Below are 20,238 nucleotides of genomic sequence, written 5' to 3' on the forward strand. Positions count from 1 at the left end.
GAAAAGAACTCTCTCAACACATTTTGCAAAGTGCTATCATGCCAGTCCAGAGAGTGAGGTATCTTTGCTGCAGGAAACATTCTGCCTGACAACTCTTCAATTGCTGTACCAGACAAAAAAAACAAAACAAAGAGCTACTTCTCAGAATACCCAGCAGAGGGAAAGCTAGTCAGCCCTTTTTGGCAGAGGAACTGCACAAGATTTTTTTTTTTTTTTTTTTTTTTCCCCAAGCATTCATTTATTCAGTACAAGGAAAGTCATACAAATACAGAAAGAAGGGCTGGAATTAGGGTACAGAACTAGACTTAGTGAGAGACAAAACCAAACCGTAATTAACAATTCAAAAATAAGACTTACCTGAGCAGGCCCACACGCAATTCCAACAATATGCTTTGTGTCTAACCCTGGAAGAGCTGCAGGCTCTGGTTTGGTGATCCGCAAAGTATCAAAATGTTGACACTGATCATTGCTTCCCCAGCTATGCACTTCGCTATCTTCAGTCAGCGCTAAACAATGGGTAGATCCAGCTGCCACATCTATCACTTTTTTTCCTGATAAGAAAGCCAGACATTGAAAATATAACTTAAAAATTACAATCATTAACAGAAAAATTATCCGAAATAAGGAAAACCGTGCTAATTATAACCATACTTAACTATGAACACATTATGGATGTCAAGAGTCTCACCTTTGCCTTAGTAGTGGATTGGAAGAATACAGAAAAAAAAAAAAAAAACAAAACAAGGAAATACTTAAAGAATCTTAAGAAATGACTTAAGTACAAAAGTTCACAAGTTTAAGAAAATCTTCTATTTTGTATCTCTTCTACTTAGATACTTTTTCAGGAAAGCTTTATTAAAAGATCTCCCCATCTATGAACAGGGACTGTGAAGTTATACTGTAGTCATCAGTTCAGAAGTTCCTTTCAGTTAGATCATTCATCACGTATGAGTATCAATTTTAGGAAGGACAGCACTAAAGGAGGTTTGTTCCTCATCTTCCCCTGCAGAACCTCAGGTTTCTCACAGATGCAAGTAATAATCCTCACTCTGTTACAAACCAGTCAAAAGTACTGGCACGAACACAACTTCAACAACATTACTGGTGGCCTACGATTTCCATTTATTCCATTCACATGCCTGAATCTCAGCACATATACATTTATTTGCAGGATAATGTAAAAATACATGTTTAAATAAGCATTTCTGTGAACCTAATGAAAGAAAAGCAGTAAGAATAAAGAGAATGCAAGACAAGCAGCATTTAAAGCAGCCATAACATAGCGTCTCCAAGTCTGCTAGAACTTTTAAAAGTATAAAAATGCAGCAGTGGTGGGAAAATGGGCACTACTGCCTTTTTCGATGCAACCGGCACAAAACACGACAAAGTACACGGCACTGTCATTCCTGAAGCTGAGACCATCAGTGTCTGACAGAAGATTCCAGCGACAGCAAGAACAACTTTGGAGCCTTTCCAGCTCTGGTAATTACCTTTCAAGCCTTCCAGCAGTTTGGGATAGCGAACATGCTCTTCTGTTCCATGCCCAAGCCTCTGATTGTCACCTTTTCCCCAGGTGTAGACCTGGCCATCTTTGGTTAAAGCAATAGAAAACTGACTCCCGCAGCGTACTTTCACAATGTCCAGATCTTGAAGTTTTTCTATCAACTTGGGAGTCTTGCAACCATCGCTGCCTCCTCTTCCCAGTTTTCCATAATCTCCATCACCCCAAGACCATACTTGGCCTTTAAATCAAGAGAAAGGAAACAAAAAAAATCTTGCATTGCTTTTTCATGTAACAACGTTAGCTGTTTTGACAAGCGAGTTCCTCCAAATCTCAGATTCTAGAATAAGTACCATTTTCAAATTGTAACTTAAGAATAGTAGTGTTGAATTTCTAATTGTTCATGCAAATAAGGAGAAAAATATTTGAAAAGTTTTCATGTTGATAAAACTAAACATAAGAAGTGTAACATGTAACATGCTCTGAAAATTCAGTGTACAGAAAATCCTTCCTAAAAAACATAGGAAGTATAGAATTTACTGCAAATCAAGCCTGTAGTATGATCTTCAATTAAAAACTGCCTTCTTTTATTATTATAATTATAATCAATTAATTATAAGAATTTTCAAAATCTTTTTTTTCACATCAAACGGCCAAATCATCTGAAAAACCTGTTTTCTTAATTTTCAGTTCTTGTCATTCAACCATTTCACAAAATGAAATTAAAAGTGCCATTGTCTACCATCATCTTTTGAAATACACTGCTAAATCTAAGTTCTTGATATAGGAACTTAGAAAAAGTCAGGTCATTCTGCATCTGCATTAAATAGAATTACAGTTCAAGGGTGGTAAAACCATTCATGTCCAAAAATAAATTCCTGTTTTACATTCGGATGCACTTGTGTTCTCTACTTGCATAACCTAGTCTCTAAGGTACTCTGAGAAGCGATGGAAGCATGCAAGACTGAGATCAAGAGGGGGGAAAAAAAAAAAAAAAAAAAAAGGAAAATTAAAATCTGGGTTTGTTTCCTGGATGAGCAAATCTTTCAACGTTCAAGTAATGCACATCACCATAACCAGCTATATTTTAAAAGAACAACTAGCTTCCAAGAACTATCTGTTTTCTAAGGGATGACTCTAGTGCTTAACGACACCCAGTGAAATTCAGGTTTTGGGTATGTCTCACCCTGGGCACCTCGCTCAGGAATGCTGGGAAGAAGAATTTCAATACAGCTTCTTTTTGGCACTTCCCATGGGTTAACACAGACAACTCTCCTACTCAAAAATCTGGCTGTTGTGACATGAGTTATTTGCACTTGTACAATAATGAATAAAATTTAGATGCGTATGTACATATAATGTAGTATTTTGTGTGCATATTATACATTTACATGGTTGTTTTAAATATATATACCATAAACAGAAATATATTTGCATATTCATAATGCAAATATTGCACGTCCAGGCATGGAGCTGTATCTGCATACACGATATGCAAAATGCACAAATGCACATACATATTTCCCCAAAAGGAATTTCAGCTTCAAATTCTTACTGAATTCAAGCCACTAGAAATATGCATATCTGCAATATAAATATCTTCAGACTGAAAGGAAGAAAAGGTAAGCTTACTTCATGTGTGAAGTTATATTTTTCTACTAACCATTTTCAGTAACGGCGAGAGTCTGAGCATCTCCACTCCCACAGGACACGTCAATGACTTTGAGACCCTTCAGCCCTGTGACCAGCATTGGGATGGTCTGATCTTCACTGGAACCTTCAAAACAAAGTAGTTCTGTGAGAGGCAAAACCAAGAAAGCCTGGTAGGTTTTTTTGTTTGGGTTTTGGATGGGGTTTTTTTGTTTGATTTGGGGGTTTTTGTTGGGTGGGGGTGGGAGGGCATGTTGGTTTGGTTTTGTTTTCAAATTTGAGCATCATGACTAAGCTCCCGTGTGGTTTAAATTAGGTATTTAATATGGATTTAACCCATCAGATGGTCTTTGCTTCGCAAGGAAGGGAACAGAGAACAGTGGAGATTTTTCTTCTCTATCCAATTGCTTATTTTTCACATAACACACAGAAATTTAAAGGTTTTGAGATGATCCCTCCCATAATTATTTCAATTCACGCGAAACCACGTATGGTTTTCAAATCAGCTTTAACTAAGTCAGATAAAAGATCATTTGAGACGGGCACCAAAGAAATCTCTGACAAACAACTTCAAGATATCAAGTAACATACCATGACCAAGCCTGCCATAGTTTCCTCGTCCCCATGTATACAGCTCTCCTTCAGCAGTAATGGCTGCACTATACGTGCTTCCACACGCAATGTGAATAACGTGTTTCCCAGCTTGCTTTCCAGATAAAGCAGATATCATCTTAGGTTCCTCCAGAGGGCTATTAAAAGAGAAGGTGACATATTCCACAAAAGGTGATTTGATGAGTAGATAATAAAGCGTGTGATGTACTTGGTAGAAAACAATTGCTGCAATTCTGCCTGCAAGCCTTATTACGAGTCTGAAGTATCAAGATATAAATAGAGCTGTAGGCCAGAAATTAAGTTCAGATTGTTCAACAACATACGAAACACTGAAGCAATGTCTGACAACTGTAATTTCAATTTCCAATTAAATTAATGCAGTGTTTTTAAAAAAAAATATCTGTCTACCATAAAAGTATTATCTTTAATTACCATATATGAACAATTAATTTCATGTCCCTGCTAACCCCTGTGTAGTAATTTCCTTGCTTTATAGGGAATTCGGCACTGGGGGAAGATGCTTAAAACCTTCCAAATACATTGAGGTACACCCCCTGCAGAATAGCTCTGTAGAAAACTGCTCCCACACAAAAGCAGGACAGTAACGTTACTGTTGAATGCAAGGGAAAAAAAAGAATAATATATGCAACATGACTGCAGAGGAATGGATGACCCCACTCCAACACACGAGTCAATGTTTCTAGGGAACATGTGTTGTGGATTCATAAAGCCATGCGACCACTACTACAACCTCCATATACAAACATTTCATAAAGTAGCATTAATACAGAACTGGGAATATTACAGGCAGAGAAAACAGGCAGGGAGAATGCAATTTCTGTTCAGTAACAGATGTCAAACGTTAAACGTGCTTGTATACACAACTAAATAGCTTTTACTATGATTTCAGAACACTGGCAAACTAATGTTATGATTGTTTTTATTACATACACTGTATCCCCATGGCCTAGTCTTCCACCATCTCCACAACCCCAAGAGAAAACTTCGCCATTTGCTGACAAAGCAAGATAGTGATGTCCATCTGAATGTGCTGCTATCTTCACAATATTTCTGGAAGCCAGACTCTGAACCAGCTGTGGTCCCTGTGAACCAAACAAAAGCAATACACTTACAACTTGCTTATATTTTCCATCACTTGCCTATATACAGAATAATCAGGTACAGTCTTCTTAACAGTTTATCAAAACTGTGCATTCCAATGAGGTGAATGTCTAAAGAAAAAAAGGTCAAATCTACTACTCGAGTCTGCCAAAAACAATGCTTTGAAGTTATTTTGTTCCCATCCTTATAAGGTCTTTATATGAAAATGGTGCTTATCTTAATCTTACAGGCAGTCTTGGTGACAAATGTTTCTGTTACAGTATAGGGTGGGTTTTTTGAGAAACTACACAGTTTGGGCACAATGTTACATCACTGAAGTAAAATCCATTTTATAGCTGTCAATTTCTGAAGTTGTGATGAAGACCAGCATACCAATGAAAGCAATCATCATTGTATTCATAACCTCTAGCCTGATGGAAATTACAGAAACCAGATGCATTTCATCAAATCAACAGAAGAGCTCAAAACCACTGTTTCTGAAAGTTCAAAAACGACGACACAGAAGCTAGAAAACAGCGTGTCTCCATCCAGTCTTCCAAGATGCTGTAAAATAATGGTGCAGACTCATGCTATGAATTAATACAGAAAAGAACACGTTTTTAAAAACAGGTAAAAGAACTCTCACCAGAGTATCGCTGTTGTACGCTTGGGTGTAAACTCGCCCGTTCCTAGATAATATCAGAAAACGTTTCTCTGCACAGGCAACCTGCACGACACCGAGATTGGCAAGTCCTTCACACTGAATCGGACCACTCACGTTAGCATAATACTTCCAACCTATTAAGCCCCAAGCAATGACCTCTTGCAGAGATCCCTAGAAAAGAAGAAATTCTGTAAGTACTCATTTTGAAATACACAACTTGATAAAATGCAGAGAGCAGATTATTTTTTAAACCTTTATACGCCAAATATACTCAAATCTGTGACAGTCTTTACTACCAGTAGCTAATAAATCTTACCTATTAGAATATATCAAAAATAAAGATTTTTAAGCATCTTATTCAGTTTAGTCTGGTACTGAACAAGCTATAAATATCTACAGTAAGTGTTCAGAGATATTTCAAGTTGGGAAGTTTCTTTTCTAATTTCTTTTTTTTTTTTCTTTTTTTTTTTTTTTTGAATACGTCAGACCCCCAACATTTATGAAGTCTGGTCTTGAGCATTTACTCTGATAAACACAGGGAAGAGCTCAAAGTATGGTAGAATTAGCCAATAAACACAGGGAAGAGCTCAAAGTATGGTAGAATTAGCCAATAAACACAGGGAAGAGCTCAAAGTATGGTAGAATTAGCCAATAAACACAGGGAAGAGCTCAAAGTATGGTAGAATTAGCCAATAAACACAGGGAAGAGCTCAAAGTATGGTAGAATTAGCCATAGCACTGTGATAAGAAAGAATGGTTCACAAACCATAGAACTGTACTCTAGTGCTGACTGAAAGAGCGCTGATGTAATAAAAAGATACCCAAGTAAGACAAATTTAGGCAACTCAAGGTTGCCTTGTGAAAATCAAAAGGAAATTTGAAGAACTTTAGGAGGCGTTTTCCTTACAAATTGAAAATCAGTTACACCTTTGGGAACAATGTCTTACTGCATTTGTCGTTGCAAACAGTTACCTTATGAGATGTAGGAGAGCTGCACTGTGGAGGCATACATGGGGTGGCTAGACGATCTAAATGGGCCATGATCACTACAGCTGTTTGTCTCAGATCAATCGCTAGCTCATTGTCCTGCGGTAAAGTCAGGTACCTCAGAAAACTTTCATTTGGACTCAGAGGGTAAGTCAGGAGCTAGAAAAGAAAAAAGCAGTCAGGAGAATAATTCAGGGTATTTCTATGCCACTACACATACAGATACACAATGTATTTTAGACATGCCAACCAAGTGCAAGGCTCTGCACGTGGGTCGGGGCAATCCCAAGGACAAATCCAGGCTGGGCAATGAGGGGATCGAGAGCAGCCCCGTGGAGAAGGACTGGGGGTACTAGTGGGTGGAAAACTGACTGTGAGCCAGCAAGGTGAGCTCACAGCCCAGAACCCACCCGTGCCCTGGGCTGCAGCCAGAGAAGTGTGGCCAGCAGGGCCGGGGGGGGGGGGGGGGGTGGATTCTGCCCCTCTGCTCTGCTAAACCCCCCCTGCAGTGCTGGGGCCAGCTCGGGGGCCCCCAACAGCAGAAGGACACGGAGCTGCTCGAGCGGGGCCAGAGGAGGCCACGGAGATGCTGGGGGGGCTGGAGCAGCTCCCCTGGGGGGCCGGGCTGAGAGAGTTGGGGGGGTTCAGCCTGGAGAAGGCTCCGGGGGGACCTCATAGCGGCCTTCCGGCACTTCAAGGGGTCCTACAGGAAAGATGGGGACAGACTCTCTATCAGGGAGTGTGGGGGTGATAGGATGAGAGGTTATGGCTTTAAACTGAAAGAGAGCCAGATTTAGATGAGGTAGAAGGAAGAAATTCTTCACTGTGAGGGTGGTGAGGCACTAGAATAGATTGCCCAAGTTGATGCCCCGCTCCTTGGAAGGGTTCAAGGCCAGGTTGGACGGGGCTTTGAGCAACCTGATATAGCAGAAGGTGTCCCTGCCCATGGCAGGGGGTTTGGAACTAGATGGTCTTTAAGGTCCCTTCCAGCCCAAACCATTCTATCATTCTGTCTGCACAAGTTTAAGAGAAAACGAATTAACTCTGAACCTGTATTTTCTTACAGTAGAGGAAAATTGCAAACATGTTGAGAAAATAGTGTCAGCTTGTGAATATCATAGAAAGTTGCAAGCATACTAAAACTGATTTACTATGTTTTATCAACCTCAATAATATTCTCCAAGAGTCATAGTTCAATTAACTTCAAACACAACTAAATAAAAACAGTCTAAATACGCAGAAAAATTAACTGCCACATCTCTGAGTTAATTATCACAGAAGTATTATCTCTGAAACACAATGCTTACCTCTAACCATACCACGGCATTCCTCCTCCTACCTCAAGAAACTCAAACATACACATGAAAACCAAACAGTGGTGTATATACATCTTTCACAGAAAATACTACTGCCAATTTTGTTTGGATAATTTCATAATTACTTAAGTCATCCAAATGAAATTCGATACCAGCATAATGCCCCTTTCAAACAATCCAATGGCAAGTACCTGAATCTCTTCCTCAGTATTGGGCACGTCTTTATTACATATTATACTCTGAAATCTTTGTAGCAAAGGTAAAAGTGGTGCACTTGTTCCCTGTGCAGATCGCTCATTATCCGTTTCCCTTGTTCCATTATCCCAGAGTTGAAGCAACAACATAACTGCAGACAACATTTGGCTGAAAGAGGAAGTTTACATCTTCTATTAATAAGTATTTCTAAAAACATTACTTTAGGTTATCCATACAATTCCCTTTCTACATTTTTAAGTTTAGCAATACCAGACGTAACAGCTTTCCATTTTAAACAGATTATCCAAATATCAAAAATGGATTTTGCAGTTTAGCTAACATAAGATCTCGACTGCCACTGCATTACAGAAAAGGTTCATAAGCTTTGAACCACAATTCTTAACGTTAAAACCAAACCCCAGAAAACTGAAGGCAGGCACTGCTCAGGGCATTACAACAGACAATGGCTAAAAATCAGAGTGCTCCTGCTTCTCACCTTAGTGTACCCCTCTGCACTGCCAGTTCTAGCAATATGGCAAGTGCCAAGTGCTGGTCTTGTAACGGAATGTTTCCTGGCCCTTTGGTGCTGGGAGCTCCATGTACATCTCTATTTAAAAAGAGAAACAACATACGTTAATTAAGAAGTAAATGGAAACAATACACATTTGCTTACCAAAAGCATCTACAACACACCTAGAACCACTAAACTTTCAGACAAATATAAAACTGGTGATGAAAGCAACCGAGAAAAAAAGCTGACACGTTCCACATAAGATCAATTTTTAGAGTGGCAGCTAGGCTTTAAAAGTGACCCAAGCTTCACTATCCACTCTGTAATGCTATTCAACTTGCTAAGAACATGAAAAACACCTTTCACAGGTGAAGTTCAAATATGCTTTATGATATTCACTGTAAGGATGTAGTTCCAGTATTCAGAAGACAATTTCTGGTAACTACTGTAAAAGGGTAACTTTAAGCCTCCTTAAACAACAAAGAAAAGCAAGGGTGTGCTCTAAGTCCAATTTGAGTGTATTTTCCCTCATATGCACAGAAGTCTGCATTATTTTACTATATTAGAAAGGCACAATTAAATGTACATATATATTGCATTACCAAAGCACTCTTTATATGGATCCAGTTTACATGAGTGAAACACTGTTTTTCAGGTAAGTCAGTCTACATGCAGTGATTCAGCATACTCACGTTAACTGTGTAAGAAAAATCTGAAAGGAATTAAATCATATTTGAAGACCATCTTTTCAACAGTTCATATATGTTTTGCTTGCTTGTAATAACAACATTAGAAAAGGAAAGCAATCTCTTTAATTTTCCATAAACTATTATGCTTATACCATCAGCTGCTAAGAGATGCAAGTTTGTCATTTAACAGCTACTTCAGTAATGCTCAGAAAAAGAAACTTACCCAGTCACAACAGACCTTAGGAATTTAGTAGCTCTTTCTACCACTTCCAGCCATACAGAAGACACAGTCCCTTCATCAAAAAGGGACGCCTCTGGTAGAGCTCGTAGTGCATCAAGTGATTCCTGTAACAATTCACTGCACAGGTCTGCATCTTCACCTAAGGAACACGGTAATACTAGTTAGGCGCTCAATTTTCACACAAACATTTTGACTGCAAGACACCTGAAGAACTATCTGCTTCATAAATAAGACATGCAGAAGGGTGGCAGCTCTTAAACCAGTTTGTCCCACTACGCATCTGTTGAGGATCCCAGAAGAACTAGGGCTGGCTAGACAAGGAGTGAGCCAAACAGCTGCTGCCTGACCAAGCAGTGTGGACCGGGACAACCAGGTAGGTTGAAGTGGCACAGATGACAATTCTACCAACCTCTGCAATTTGACAATTGCTGACAAGTACAGAAACTAAACGCAAGTTTCACATTACTGCTCCAAACTCCTTTTCTAAGCTGCTACTATCATGTAGAAATACCGTGCATTAACCCTGTCTGAAGAATAAAGCTAACTTTTCTGAAACCTGGCATTAAAAATATGTCCTTTTCATGAAATCCCAACTTTCCTTCCTAAGCATAAAAGTATCCCAGCACAACACAGCATTGGTGCTGGAGTGGACGGCTTCAATCAGCAATGTTGGGCATAATACCACATAAACATAAGACACAATTATGCAAAGCTAACATTTATAAACATTAATTCTATGCAAATATTTAACACACACACACACACTTCAATGAATCTTCTGTCTTCTAATAAAAATATATGCAGTATGCTACAGAGTAGACCTACCTGACCTCCAGGCTCTACGAAGGAATGCAAATGCAAATGAAAGTGCTGCTCGGGATCCGACTCGTGCAAGTCCTTCTACACCTTTGCCTATAGGTCTTGGGCTAAATAAAATTATATATACATTGTCTCAAAATAATTTTAATAATAATAACAACAACAATAACAATAATAATATAGTAGTAATTTGTATAACTTGCATATTTGACAATTTTATAATTTAGCTATATGCATGCATCTATAATTACACAATTTTTATTTTTAAAGAATTGTGATTGTCTCGAGAATGAAGGTGATCAACATCAAAATGTCAACAACCAAAATTCAGCTTCAGTTGCTTCAAAGAGCAACTGATACAACCCCCAACATTAAAAAGCTTCACAGAGGAAAAAGAAACTAGACTGGCATAACTGATGGCCACGAGAAAGACGCTTAGAGTTACTCAGAGTGAAATTATGATGGTGTCTGCAAAATACACAGATGCAAGATATTTCATGTACTCATTATTTACTCAGAAAGTTTATGTTTCTAGTTAATTTGGATTGCATAAACTATGCCTATAGTCATTTTTTTTTCAATGAATCTTTAATTAGTGATAACTAATTCCATCAATTTTGTCATTTCTTATCTTTCCATTCAAGTGTGTTATGAATCTCTCTTTACAGCTTCTGCACTGACGTGTGTAAAGAAGAGAGATAGCTTGAACTTTTGTTAATACCCACTGTACTTGCATACATCTCTGTTAAATTTTCTTTTTATGCAAACAAATCACATTAGGAAAGCTTTCCTTTGCATTTAACAGCAGGAGATTCCCTACTGCTTCCTCTCAGAATGACACCAACAATTCTGTCTTCTTTTTAATCTCACATCAAAAGGAACTGAACTGTTTAGGACTTTTTCAAGAGAGCAAAAAATTTGAACTGGCATTTTCAGCAATCTGGTAACATATCAGTGCTCTTTTTAATCAGAACTGGAAAAAAAAATAATTCAGACAACAGACAACTCAGAGAAAGGTATCATTGTCAGAACTCCAATCCCATAATAATTAGTCATGATATCTACTTACTGTCTCCTTTCATTTTTGAAGCTAGAGACAATCTAACATAAAAATTTCCCTGGCCAGACTGCTCATTCTGTCAGACAACCACCTTGTTCAGCTACTGAATAGCTTCTTTAATGCCTCATCTGATCGATTTTTCTGGTTTTAGATCAATAAGATATCTAGACATAAAAAATAATCAGACTATTTCTTATTCAGTTAGTTCTCTGGAAATAGTTTCATATAAAATGTACTATTACAGCATTTCTCACCCAAGCTAAGGAAAACTATTTTCAACTTTTATGTATTTCTATTTTTAAATTTGTTATGTGTCTTAACTGAGCAAATATTGACAAAAAAATATATTAAATGTTATTAGAACTATGTAACCTCCATCAGCATGATTTCTGAAATAGGCTTCTCCATACTTCCTAGCTGAGTAAAACAAAAGGAATACCCCAACAGAAGTATACTTATAGCTCAAAGAGTATCATCTACAGCAGTGTATTACAAGAAAAACCCACCAGTATGAACAGAGCAAGCATCAGCCACGGAGGAAAACTGCGTGGCGGGTAACACCACATAAAACCATCTTAAGAAATAAGAAGAGTTTCTTTACTGTCAATATTTCACGAGGAGGAAGAATTCACACTAAGCTCTGACACACACAGGCTGATAACATTCCTGTAAGTTTCTTGACGTGTTAATTTGTTCATGCGTGTGTCGTTACCTTTTTTTATCCACAGCAGGCAGGGGAATACTGCTGCTTTTCCACTTAACTTTGACATTTTCCTGGAGAACTGTTCTGTTCAGTGCAATGAAATATCGTTCCAGGATAACCAGCCTCTGCTTTAGCCTCACAGCCGAAAGAGCTGTTGTAGCAGTTTGTGTGGCCAGAGTTTGCTGTTCCTTCACTAGCACGTGAAGGCACTCCTTCAGTTCACTCACATCTGAGAATCAGAGAAAGATAACATTTTGTGGATGTTCGACTCTGTTATATACAGTATCAAGAAAAATCAAGACAAATTGAAAACTGTGAAGCAATCAGAAGTCTGAACTTCAAAACCCAGTGAAACTCCCTGTTTCCATATTTAATGTGCACATTGCTATCTACAGTATTACGTAATCACAATCATACTTAAGAGGTGTTTAGACAAAGGTTATCATCAAAACTGGTTGTGTAAACACACCTGAACCTTCGTATTTCATGTCTGAAATTAAAATGTCATAGCAAACATTTCTGTATTTCAAAAAAACAAGTTAGAGAGCAAATTCCTATCATCATCCAACCTCAGAGTCAGACTTCTCTTAAGTGCAAGCAACAACCTTGCAAGTCCCCACAAGGATATGCTTTCATTTTGCATTCATACACATTATTAAGTTTCTCAGAAGTTACAGAACCACTCTCAGAAGATCTAGGACCACTGCCAAGAGCTGCTAAGCTTCTGAAACAAACAACATCCAAAATTTAAGATGCTTGCAAGTACTATTAGCAAATAAAATAGCTGACTTATGTACCAACACTGGAAAATTAATTCTTCACTAACCAGAAAAAGCAGTCAACAGCCCAAAGTCCTAGTAATCTAATAATAGATGCTAGTAAGTACTAGTACTGTATCAATAAAAAAAAAAAAAAAAAAAAAAAACCACACACCACAAAAACAAACCCTCTCCTGCCCCGCCCCGAAAATAAACCACACAACACTTTAAAATAAAAATTTTGGAATTATGAATTTTTTACATTCTCTGTAACTTTAATTCCTAGGACAAACATCAACGAAGCACATTCTTAGAAAAGTTCTTTTCTGTCCCTTTATTAACAGTCTGATCACTGGGCCGCCCCCACTCTGCTTTGCACTGAATTACTGTCCTCATCCCTAAGCCAAGCACATTTCTTGCCTGGCTGCTATACAGAAGTATCTTTGTATTAACTAACATCTAACTAAGGGGTATGAGGGGGGAAAAAAAAAAAAAAAAAAAAAGACCAAAAAAACCCAAACAAACTTATGTCTCCATATATGTAACAGTGTTTGTGAGAAGATGGACACAAACTTAAAAAAAAAAAAACAAAAAACAAAAAAACACACTACCACAAAACCAACACTTCTTTGGAACAGCTGCCTCCAATCTACAGAAATCTATACATACAGTTACAGCAGTCTCCAGAGTTGAAAACTGTATCTATCTAATGAGGCATAACTTTTTTTGTAACTGTGTAAGTATTTCACAGTTTTTTCCTCACTCTACAAGCATCTTTCCGTACCCAGCAGAGAATTCAAGTGGCCTTCTCTGCCATCAGACCACACTGCAGTCATTTATGGTTTGTTGTCAGCCGTCACCCCGGCCTGTTTTCAGCACTGCTACTCACATTTCACCATTTCATAATGTGTTAGATTCCTTTCCCTAAGGCAATTTACATCTTTCCACCTGACTATGAGGAACAACTTATTTTTGCCGTGAGTAAGAACAGATTAAAAAGTGCTTCTTGCAGTCTAGACCTTAAAAAGAAGTTAGACAAAAGCAATAGCAGCTAATACACATTCATATCTTCAATCAACTGTATGACAAAAAAGCCACACTGTCCCTATTACTAGCCTTACAAAATACCCCAAAGAACTCTACAGCAAAGTCGTGTACCAACCAGTTACATACATACAGCTACTTCAGATTACAATGTAAAGTAACACGTAAATAAAACGGATGCCTGCCAAAGGCATGTTTGATTCGAATGGTTTGGATTTTATAACGTCCCTCAACCTTATGGTCATGCAGAAGTTTACTTGGAAGGTTTAATGGATGACCATATCAGTACCCAGTCTGAAGCTCCAGTATACCCCCCCCCAGGCTGATCCAACTTAAGCTTTGCTTCTTTAAATACCATTATTTTGAGGGAAAAACCTCAGTTGAGTAGTGCTACTACTGCGTAGTACTCAGAACACCAAAGTAAAAACTTCTACAAAATATAAACTACATGTTCTGAGACTGTTGCTGTTATCTTAGGTGTGCAGTAACCTTTATTTTCTAAGCAAAAATACAAAAAAAAAAAACAAAACATCTTGAAGCACGTGGCTTCTGCACTTCAGAGTATCATAACAGAGCATGGTCAATAGAGATATGCCAGTATCATGATCGCTCTAAAGAAACCATGAGAAGCAATAAAAATCAGATTTTTCTTCTTCCCTTCTTGAACACTAAAGCCCTATCAACCTCTAAATACCACCAGAATACAACAATGAAGTAAGAAATGATCACACTCTATGCTTCACAAAGAGGCTTTTCTTAACATTGTTCTTTTTGGCAATTGATTTCATTCTGCAGATTCAACAGGACGTACTCAGGGTAACCTGTAAGATACTCAACACCCTACTCAATCATCTGACAGGACAACTGGCTCATTTCAATAAAAAAAAATTTACATTACTGTAGGTTTTAAATACCTAAAAGGTTCAATTCTGTTTTAATACAAAACCAGTCCATAGTTCCATGGACTACGCAATGTTTCACAAAACAAAACCGCACAATTGTGCTCTCTAAAGTAAGGGATTTTAAAAGGAAGTTATTCTGCTTTCCTGTCAATGAAGTCAACATCAACAAAGTCAAATTAAGACAACAGAAAGGCTAGAACTAAAATTCTGTCCTCACTTTTTATGAAGAAAAAGGGCTGGCATTAATTCAATTTTCAAGTGATTAGCCCTAAAAATCGTTAAGTATTTATATTCAGAAACTAGTTATATGAACTGTTCAGTTACAATATGCTATTTTCAAATATTATACACTGCATACAAAAATATTTTTTTCTAATGGATACTATGATTTAGACTCCCCACGATTCAAATCATATAAAAATAACCTGCATGAAGCATAAATTTAAGTTTACTAAATTTAGTTGTAACAAAATTATTTTTCCCCCCCCTTCTTACCTTCCCTTCACAATCTGAAATGGCTACAATTTTAGGAAGGCTTTCTAACAAAATTTAATAATTCCATTCTTAAATATTTTATTACATAACTACTTTACTATTTCAAGAACGCAAACGTTCGTGTGCGAAGTGTAGTAAAGGCTGGAACAGGTTATAGTAGTCCTATACCTCAGACGTCTCAAAATTGAGCCAAGGACTGCCTTGGTTTTTTAAAAGTAACACTATTTTTAAATGAGAAATATCTATACAATTCCTCACTTTAAATCTTCTCTTATTCCATAAGTAAACTTATCTTTACAAAAATTCAGATCATCTTTAGAAAGCTTTAAATATATCTGGGAATCAACCAGTAAAATCGATTTCAATCAACCCTCAAGTCTGAACAGCACTTATTACCAATGAACTAAATAGACTAATGAGAGAATAGCTTATTAATAGTAACGATTCAAATTTCATCGGAGAAGGTTACAGGGAACTCTTTAAACAAAAAACTGTTCATATGCCACTATGCCAGCCCTTGATGCTAACCATTCCTTGCGATGCTTTGCTTTGTCAATTATTTTATGAAGGATGAAGACACATTATTTATCTAATCTATACCTGCAATATAAGAGTTGAAGTCATACCATACAAGTTTAAATACTCAAACTACTATTAGCAGAATACTTGTTAATTGAAAATCAGATCTGTTTCTGGCTTCAGTAGAGATAGGGAAGGGTTTTTACCATCTTCTGTTAAAATTTATGACATCTCTCCTTCCCCTCAGCAGCTAACATAACTGCATGTCTTCACTTCTTAACTCCTCCTGCCAGAAGTTCTCTGCATTAGAACGAAAAATACCAGTAGTGTTTAACCCAGATCATTTGACAAAGCAGTTAAGAAGTGACATGTTACTTAGGTATGCCAGCAAAACGGGGGGGAGGACACGACAAAGCAAGCAGCTGAAAACTGTAGCTTCTTAAGCCATCTCAGCCACAGCCACAACGGTAACCTGCCATGAGCCTAAGACAGGTGGCCTGTTCAAAGGCATGTTTGCTCCTGTTTTAGCAGCTAAAAAAAAAAAAAAAAAAAAAAAAAAAAAAAATCAACAAAAAAAAACCAAACACAAAACACCAAAAAAAAACAAAAAAAAACAAACAAAAAAAAAAACATACTAAATGGCTTCTTAACATTTATTTCGTTGTAGGTATTCTCTTGTAGGGAACACCACAGGCTTCTAACTAGTAAATTAAGGATCTTAAAAATGCCAATAACTGAAAAGTTTCAAGGACTTTGGCTGAGTCACAAGCTTCAGTAAAGGCAAACATACACAGCGTAGAGGGATTTCAGGCCTAAAAACTCAAAACACATTTCAAACAGAATTTGGCAAGAATCTACTGTTATAATGAGTACACATTCTTGTCAGCAGCAGAACTAATGCGCTCTAATTTCCTACAGATTTTTACATTTTGTCTCCTCTTTCCCCACTACATGCTATTTCCACTGGATGAAGAGCAGACAGAGGATGCTGATGACTTGGCTTAACAGGCGTCCAATGACCCCGCAAGCCATCGCCACAAAACGAGTGGATTCAAAAGTTAGAGGGAAAGACACAAATGCAATCACACGCACATAGTTTCCTTCAGAAACAAAGCTAAATATGGTCCCAAAATTATTTTATACCAACAAATATAACTCCTAAAGGGCGTTTAGCTTTTAGCTTCCTTCTGTCTGCTCCTCTAACCAAAAGATGACCATCAGCAGGCCTCACCTTATTAGTATTCAGCAGGAGAAATGATGAATAGTTGCACGCACATTCAGAATTCATCTCATTATGTGGCTCGATGCTTAATTTTCAAAGTTTTGTGTTGTGGACAACGCTTGTTTAAATTGATGCTCAAATACCCATGCACAGAACAAACCAGCAAGAACTGAGCCACGTGAACGTGAGCCTGTGTAAAATACACACACGTAGGCACATACCCCTTAAAAGCATAGACAACAACCACGTACTTGGAAATGGACAACAGCTTTCAAGTTGGGGGGGAGGAGGAAGGAGGGAAGTTAAAAATCTGTTCCAAGTGGTAAGAAAGTAAAAGAAACAACAAAGATGAAGAAAGTTCCAAGAAATGTAAACAGAGGAAGTCGAATTTCATCCTTTGACTGAGCCGTTCTTTTATCAGCATTTCGAAATCTAAGCTTAAAAGTATTAATCAAGAAATTTTAATAAAGTAGAAAACGTCACTATAAAGGAGGTTAAAAACAGTTTTTTCAATGCCATGACCGCTTTTAATTAATTTTGTACACAGTACAAATTTACATTTAATCATGTAACTGATAGCCCTTACAGGATGAAAGTTCTACATGTCTCCTCCTTTCTCACAAAACACACACAGAAAGATTCGACTGCTGTTTCTAGTGACATGTATCTCAACAATATCTCACTGAATTCACACGGGTAATTTTCAACTGCCCTCTTAGTGAATGCCTCTAAAGCATTTCTTAGTGCAATCAGCTATACTAACAATAGCAGAATAACAAGATGCAACCCAGTCTGCAAATAAGCTGTCACTCACACATGAGGAAACCCCAGAAGTGCTACACCATTACGCTGATTTACTATCATAATGGTTTAATTCTGCTAATATAAAGCAGATCTGACTACACAAGAAGCCATATTCCCACTTCAACTGTACATTGCTTATTCATTTAAAGATGTTTGCATTATTTCCTCATTTACTTTTTTGACCTACAGGGGAAACAGAACAGTAGCATTCTTACTGAAATTTCCAAGCAGAAAGTAGCATTTTCTAGTCAGACAGCAATTAAGGTGAACTTAAACTAACTTGAGATGAGATTACAGTGAACTTGAATCATAATCTATTTAACAGTTTTTAAAGTTAAGTTTTTACACACATAGTTGTTGTATCAGTTGAGCAGTTTTGGGCTTCTTGTTTTGGGGGTTTTTGTGTTTGGTTGGTTGGTTTTTGGTTGTTTTTTTTTTTTTCCCTTTGTTTTTTTTTTTTTTTTTTTTTTCCCCAAGAAATAAAAATTACCTGACTTCAAGGGGTATCAAATGAATACTCAACTATACCCACAAAATGAGCTGGCTCTACAATTTTAAGCTTTGAGAAAGATACAGCCAGTCCTTTTTCCCCAAGACAAAAAAACAAACCAAAACAATAAAACCCCCCACACATAAAAAATACAACAGCAAAAAAAAATAAACAGGATTCATCTTAAGGGAAAAGTGCATGTTTGGATGGAAGTCAAAAATACTCAAATCTCTCAGATTACTGAACACCCAATAGTGATATATATTAAATGTTAAAGGTTAGAACCCTGAACACTGACAGAAACACAAAAAGAATATGTCAAGGAATATGAATAAATAGCTGGTATACACTTAGAAGTATCAACAACACCAAGTCCCACAGAAACCTGTGTAAATTCCTCTGCTGTTCCATACATGCATCAGTGGTGTGAAAATGGAGACAAATATTTAGGTCACTAAGTCCACAGGTACTACGTTAGTAGAGATGACAGCCAATTGCAAAAATATGCAGGCGATTAAGCAAGTGACCAATAAAGCAGTAGTTGTACACCGATGAGCAAGGGGAACAAAATTCCAGTTTTCCCTGCTAAAGGGGCTCCAAACAACCTTCCACCCAGGAATGAGATCTTGGCACTACAGTAGGGTAGATCCAAATAGGAACTGGTCCACTGTACAACAGCAGATGGGAAAAACAGGGTATCAAGGCAGAAGGAAAAACAGAGATCATTATGCCACTTAACGAAACTCATGAAGTACCCACAGCTGAAATAGTATATGCAGTTCCCAACCCACCTTCCCTGGAATCAAAATACAGGGAAAAAAAGAATGGAGGGAAGAGCTAAGCGTTTAGAATGCAGTAAAGTTGCATGAAGTAAGATCTTCAGTGAAGGAAAGATACAAATGGACAGTGATTGTGACTGAATTCTTAAAAAAACAAAAAAAAAAAAAAAAAAAAAAAAAATCACCCCACCAGTGTTGGGGAAGACAAGTAAGGAACCAACCACTCACTGCCTCTTCCAGTAGAAGAACAACAGTGCACTAGCTGAAACCAACAGATGCCAAAATCAAGTCCAGGACTAGGAGATAATATTCATGCAGTAAGTAGTTGAATTACAAAGCTCCTTGCTACATTTAGGTGTGGGTGCTAAGAGTTCAGAATGTTCAAAAGGGACTTGACAAATTATTGGAAAAAATAAACATCAAAAATATTAAAGCCTATTAAATTATGCCATACACACATACACTTCAGCAAAATCAAAGGGAGATGGCGAATCCAAACACACATTTATATTTCCCCATACCATCACCTCTGGCTCAAAGTCTATAGGCTACAGATAACATAACATAAACATGGAACCTAATTATTCACTTGGCTACTGCTATTTATGCCGTTGTTGTCAGGACACTGGACTAGACTGTCCTTCGGTTTGACGCAATATAGCCAACCTTAAGCACATCATGACTGAGAAAAAGAAGCCCAAGAAAGGGCTTCTGTAAGTTTTGAACAATTTCCTCTTTTTCTCCACATATCCAGGGCTGAACACCTGGACTTCTCTCCAGATCATGTAAGATGATAAAAATCAAGTATTTTCAGAGACAAAAAAAAAAAAAAAAAACAAACAAAAACAAACAAAAACAAACAAAAACAAAAAAAAAAGTAGTAAAACAAGACTTTAAGGAATAATCACAAGAACTGGTTAATGAACACACAATGTGGTAGGAATAGGATAGGGGGAAAATGTTTTAAAGAAGCACTTACGTCAAAATTGAGGCCTGAATAACTCAACACTGACATCAGTTAAGAGCTGGATATGAAATGGATGAACACCACGATGCAACAGAGAAGGAAAAACACCTTAAGGTCAAATGATGACTTACTTGTGTATTTATTACTATCTTACACATTTTTACAGTACTTGGCATAATAAAGACTATTCCAAAAAAAAAAAAAAAAAA

General features: G+C 37.4%; 1 protein-coding gene across 8 annotated transcripts in view; it reads right to left on the reverse strand.

Annotated features, from left to right (window-relative positions):
* HERC2 (HECT and RLD domain containing E3 ubiquitin protein ligase 2) overlaps positions 1-20,238 on the reverse strand; it is a 114,384-nt gene that overhangs the window by 71,899 nt on the left and 22,247 nt on the right. For 7 of the 8 annotated variants that reach the window (XM_042788891.1, XM_042788884.1, XM_042788887.1 and 4 more), the window contains exons 5-16: positions 12,059-12,278; positions 10,293-10,393; positions 9,450-9,606; positions 8,523-8,633; positions 8,023-8,194; positions 6,501-6,674; positions 5,511-5,699; positions 4,715-4,866; positions 3,743-3,900; positions 3,165-3,278; positions 1,491-1,742; positions 358-551 (exon numbers count right to left, since the gene is read on the reverse strand). In XM_042788891.1, the coding sequence (XP_042644825.1) occupies positions 358-551; positions 1,491-1,742; positions 3,165-3,278; positions 3,743-3,900; positions 4,715-4,866; positions 5,511-5,699; positions 6,501-6,674; positions 8,023-8,194; positions 8,523-8,633; positions 9,450-9,606; positions 10,293-10,393; positions 12,059-12,278 (1,994 nt within the window). The remainder of the gene's footprint in view (positions 1-357; positions 552-1,490; positions 1,743-3,164; positions 3,279-3,742; positions 3,901-4,714; positions 4,867-5,510; positions 5,700-6,500; positions 6,675-8,022; positions 8,195-8,522; positions 8,634-9,449; positions 9,607-10,292; positions 10,394-12,058; positions 12,279-20,238) is intronic. The other variant, XM_042788890.1, reaches the window with a different exon arrangement.

This window comes from Tyto alba, unplaced genomic scaffold, assembly GCF_018691265.1.
Source record: "Tyto alba isolate M040663 unplaced genomic scaffold, T.alba_DEE_v4.0 Super-Scaffold_14, whole genome shotgun sequence".
Taxonomy (NCBI): domain Eukaryota; kingdom Metazoa; phylum Chordata; class Aves; order Strigiformes; family Tytonidae; genus Tyto; species Tyto alba.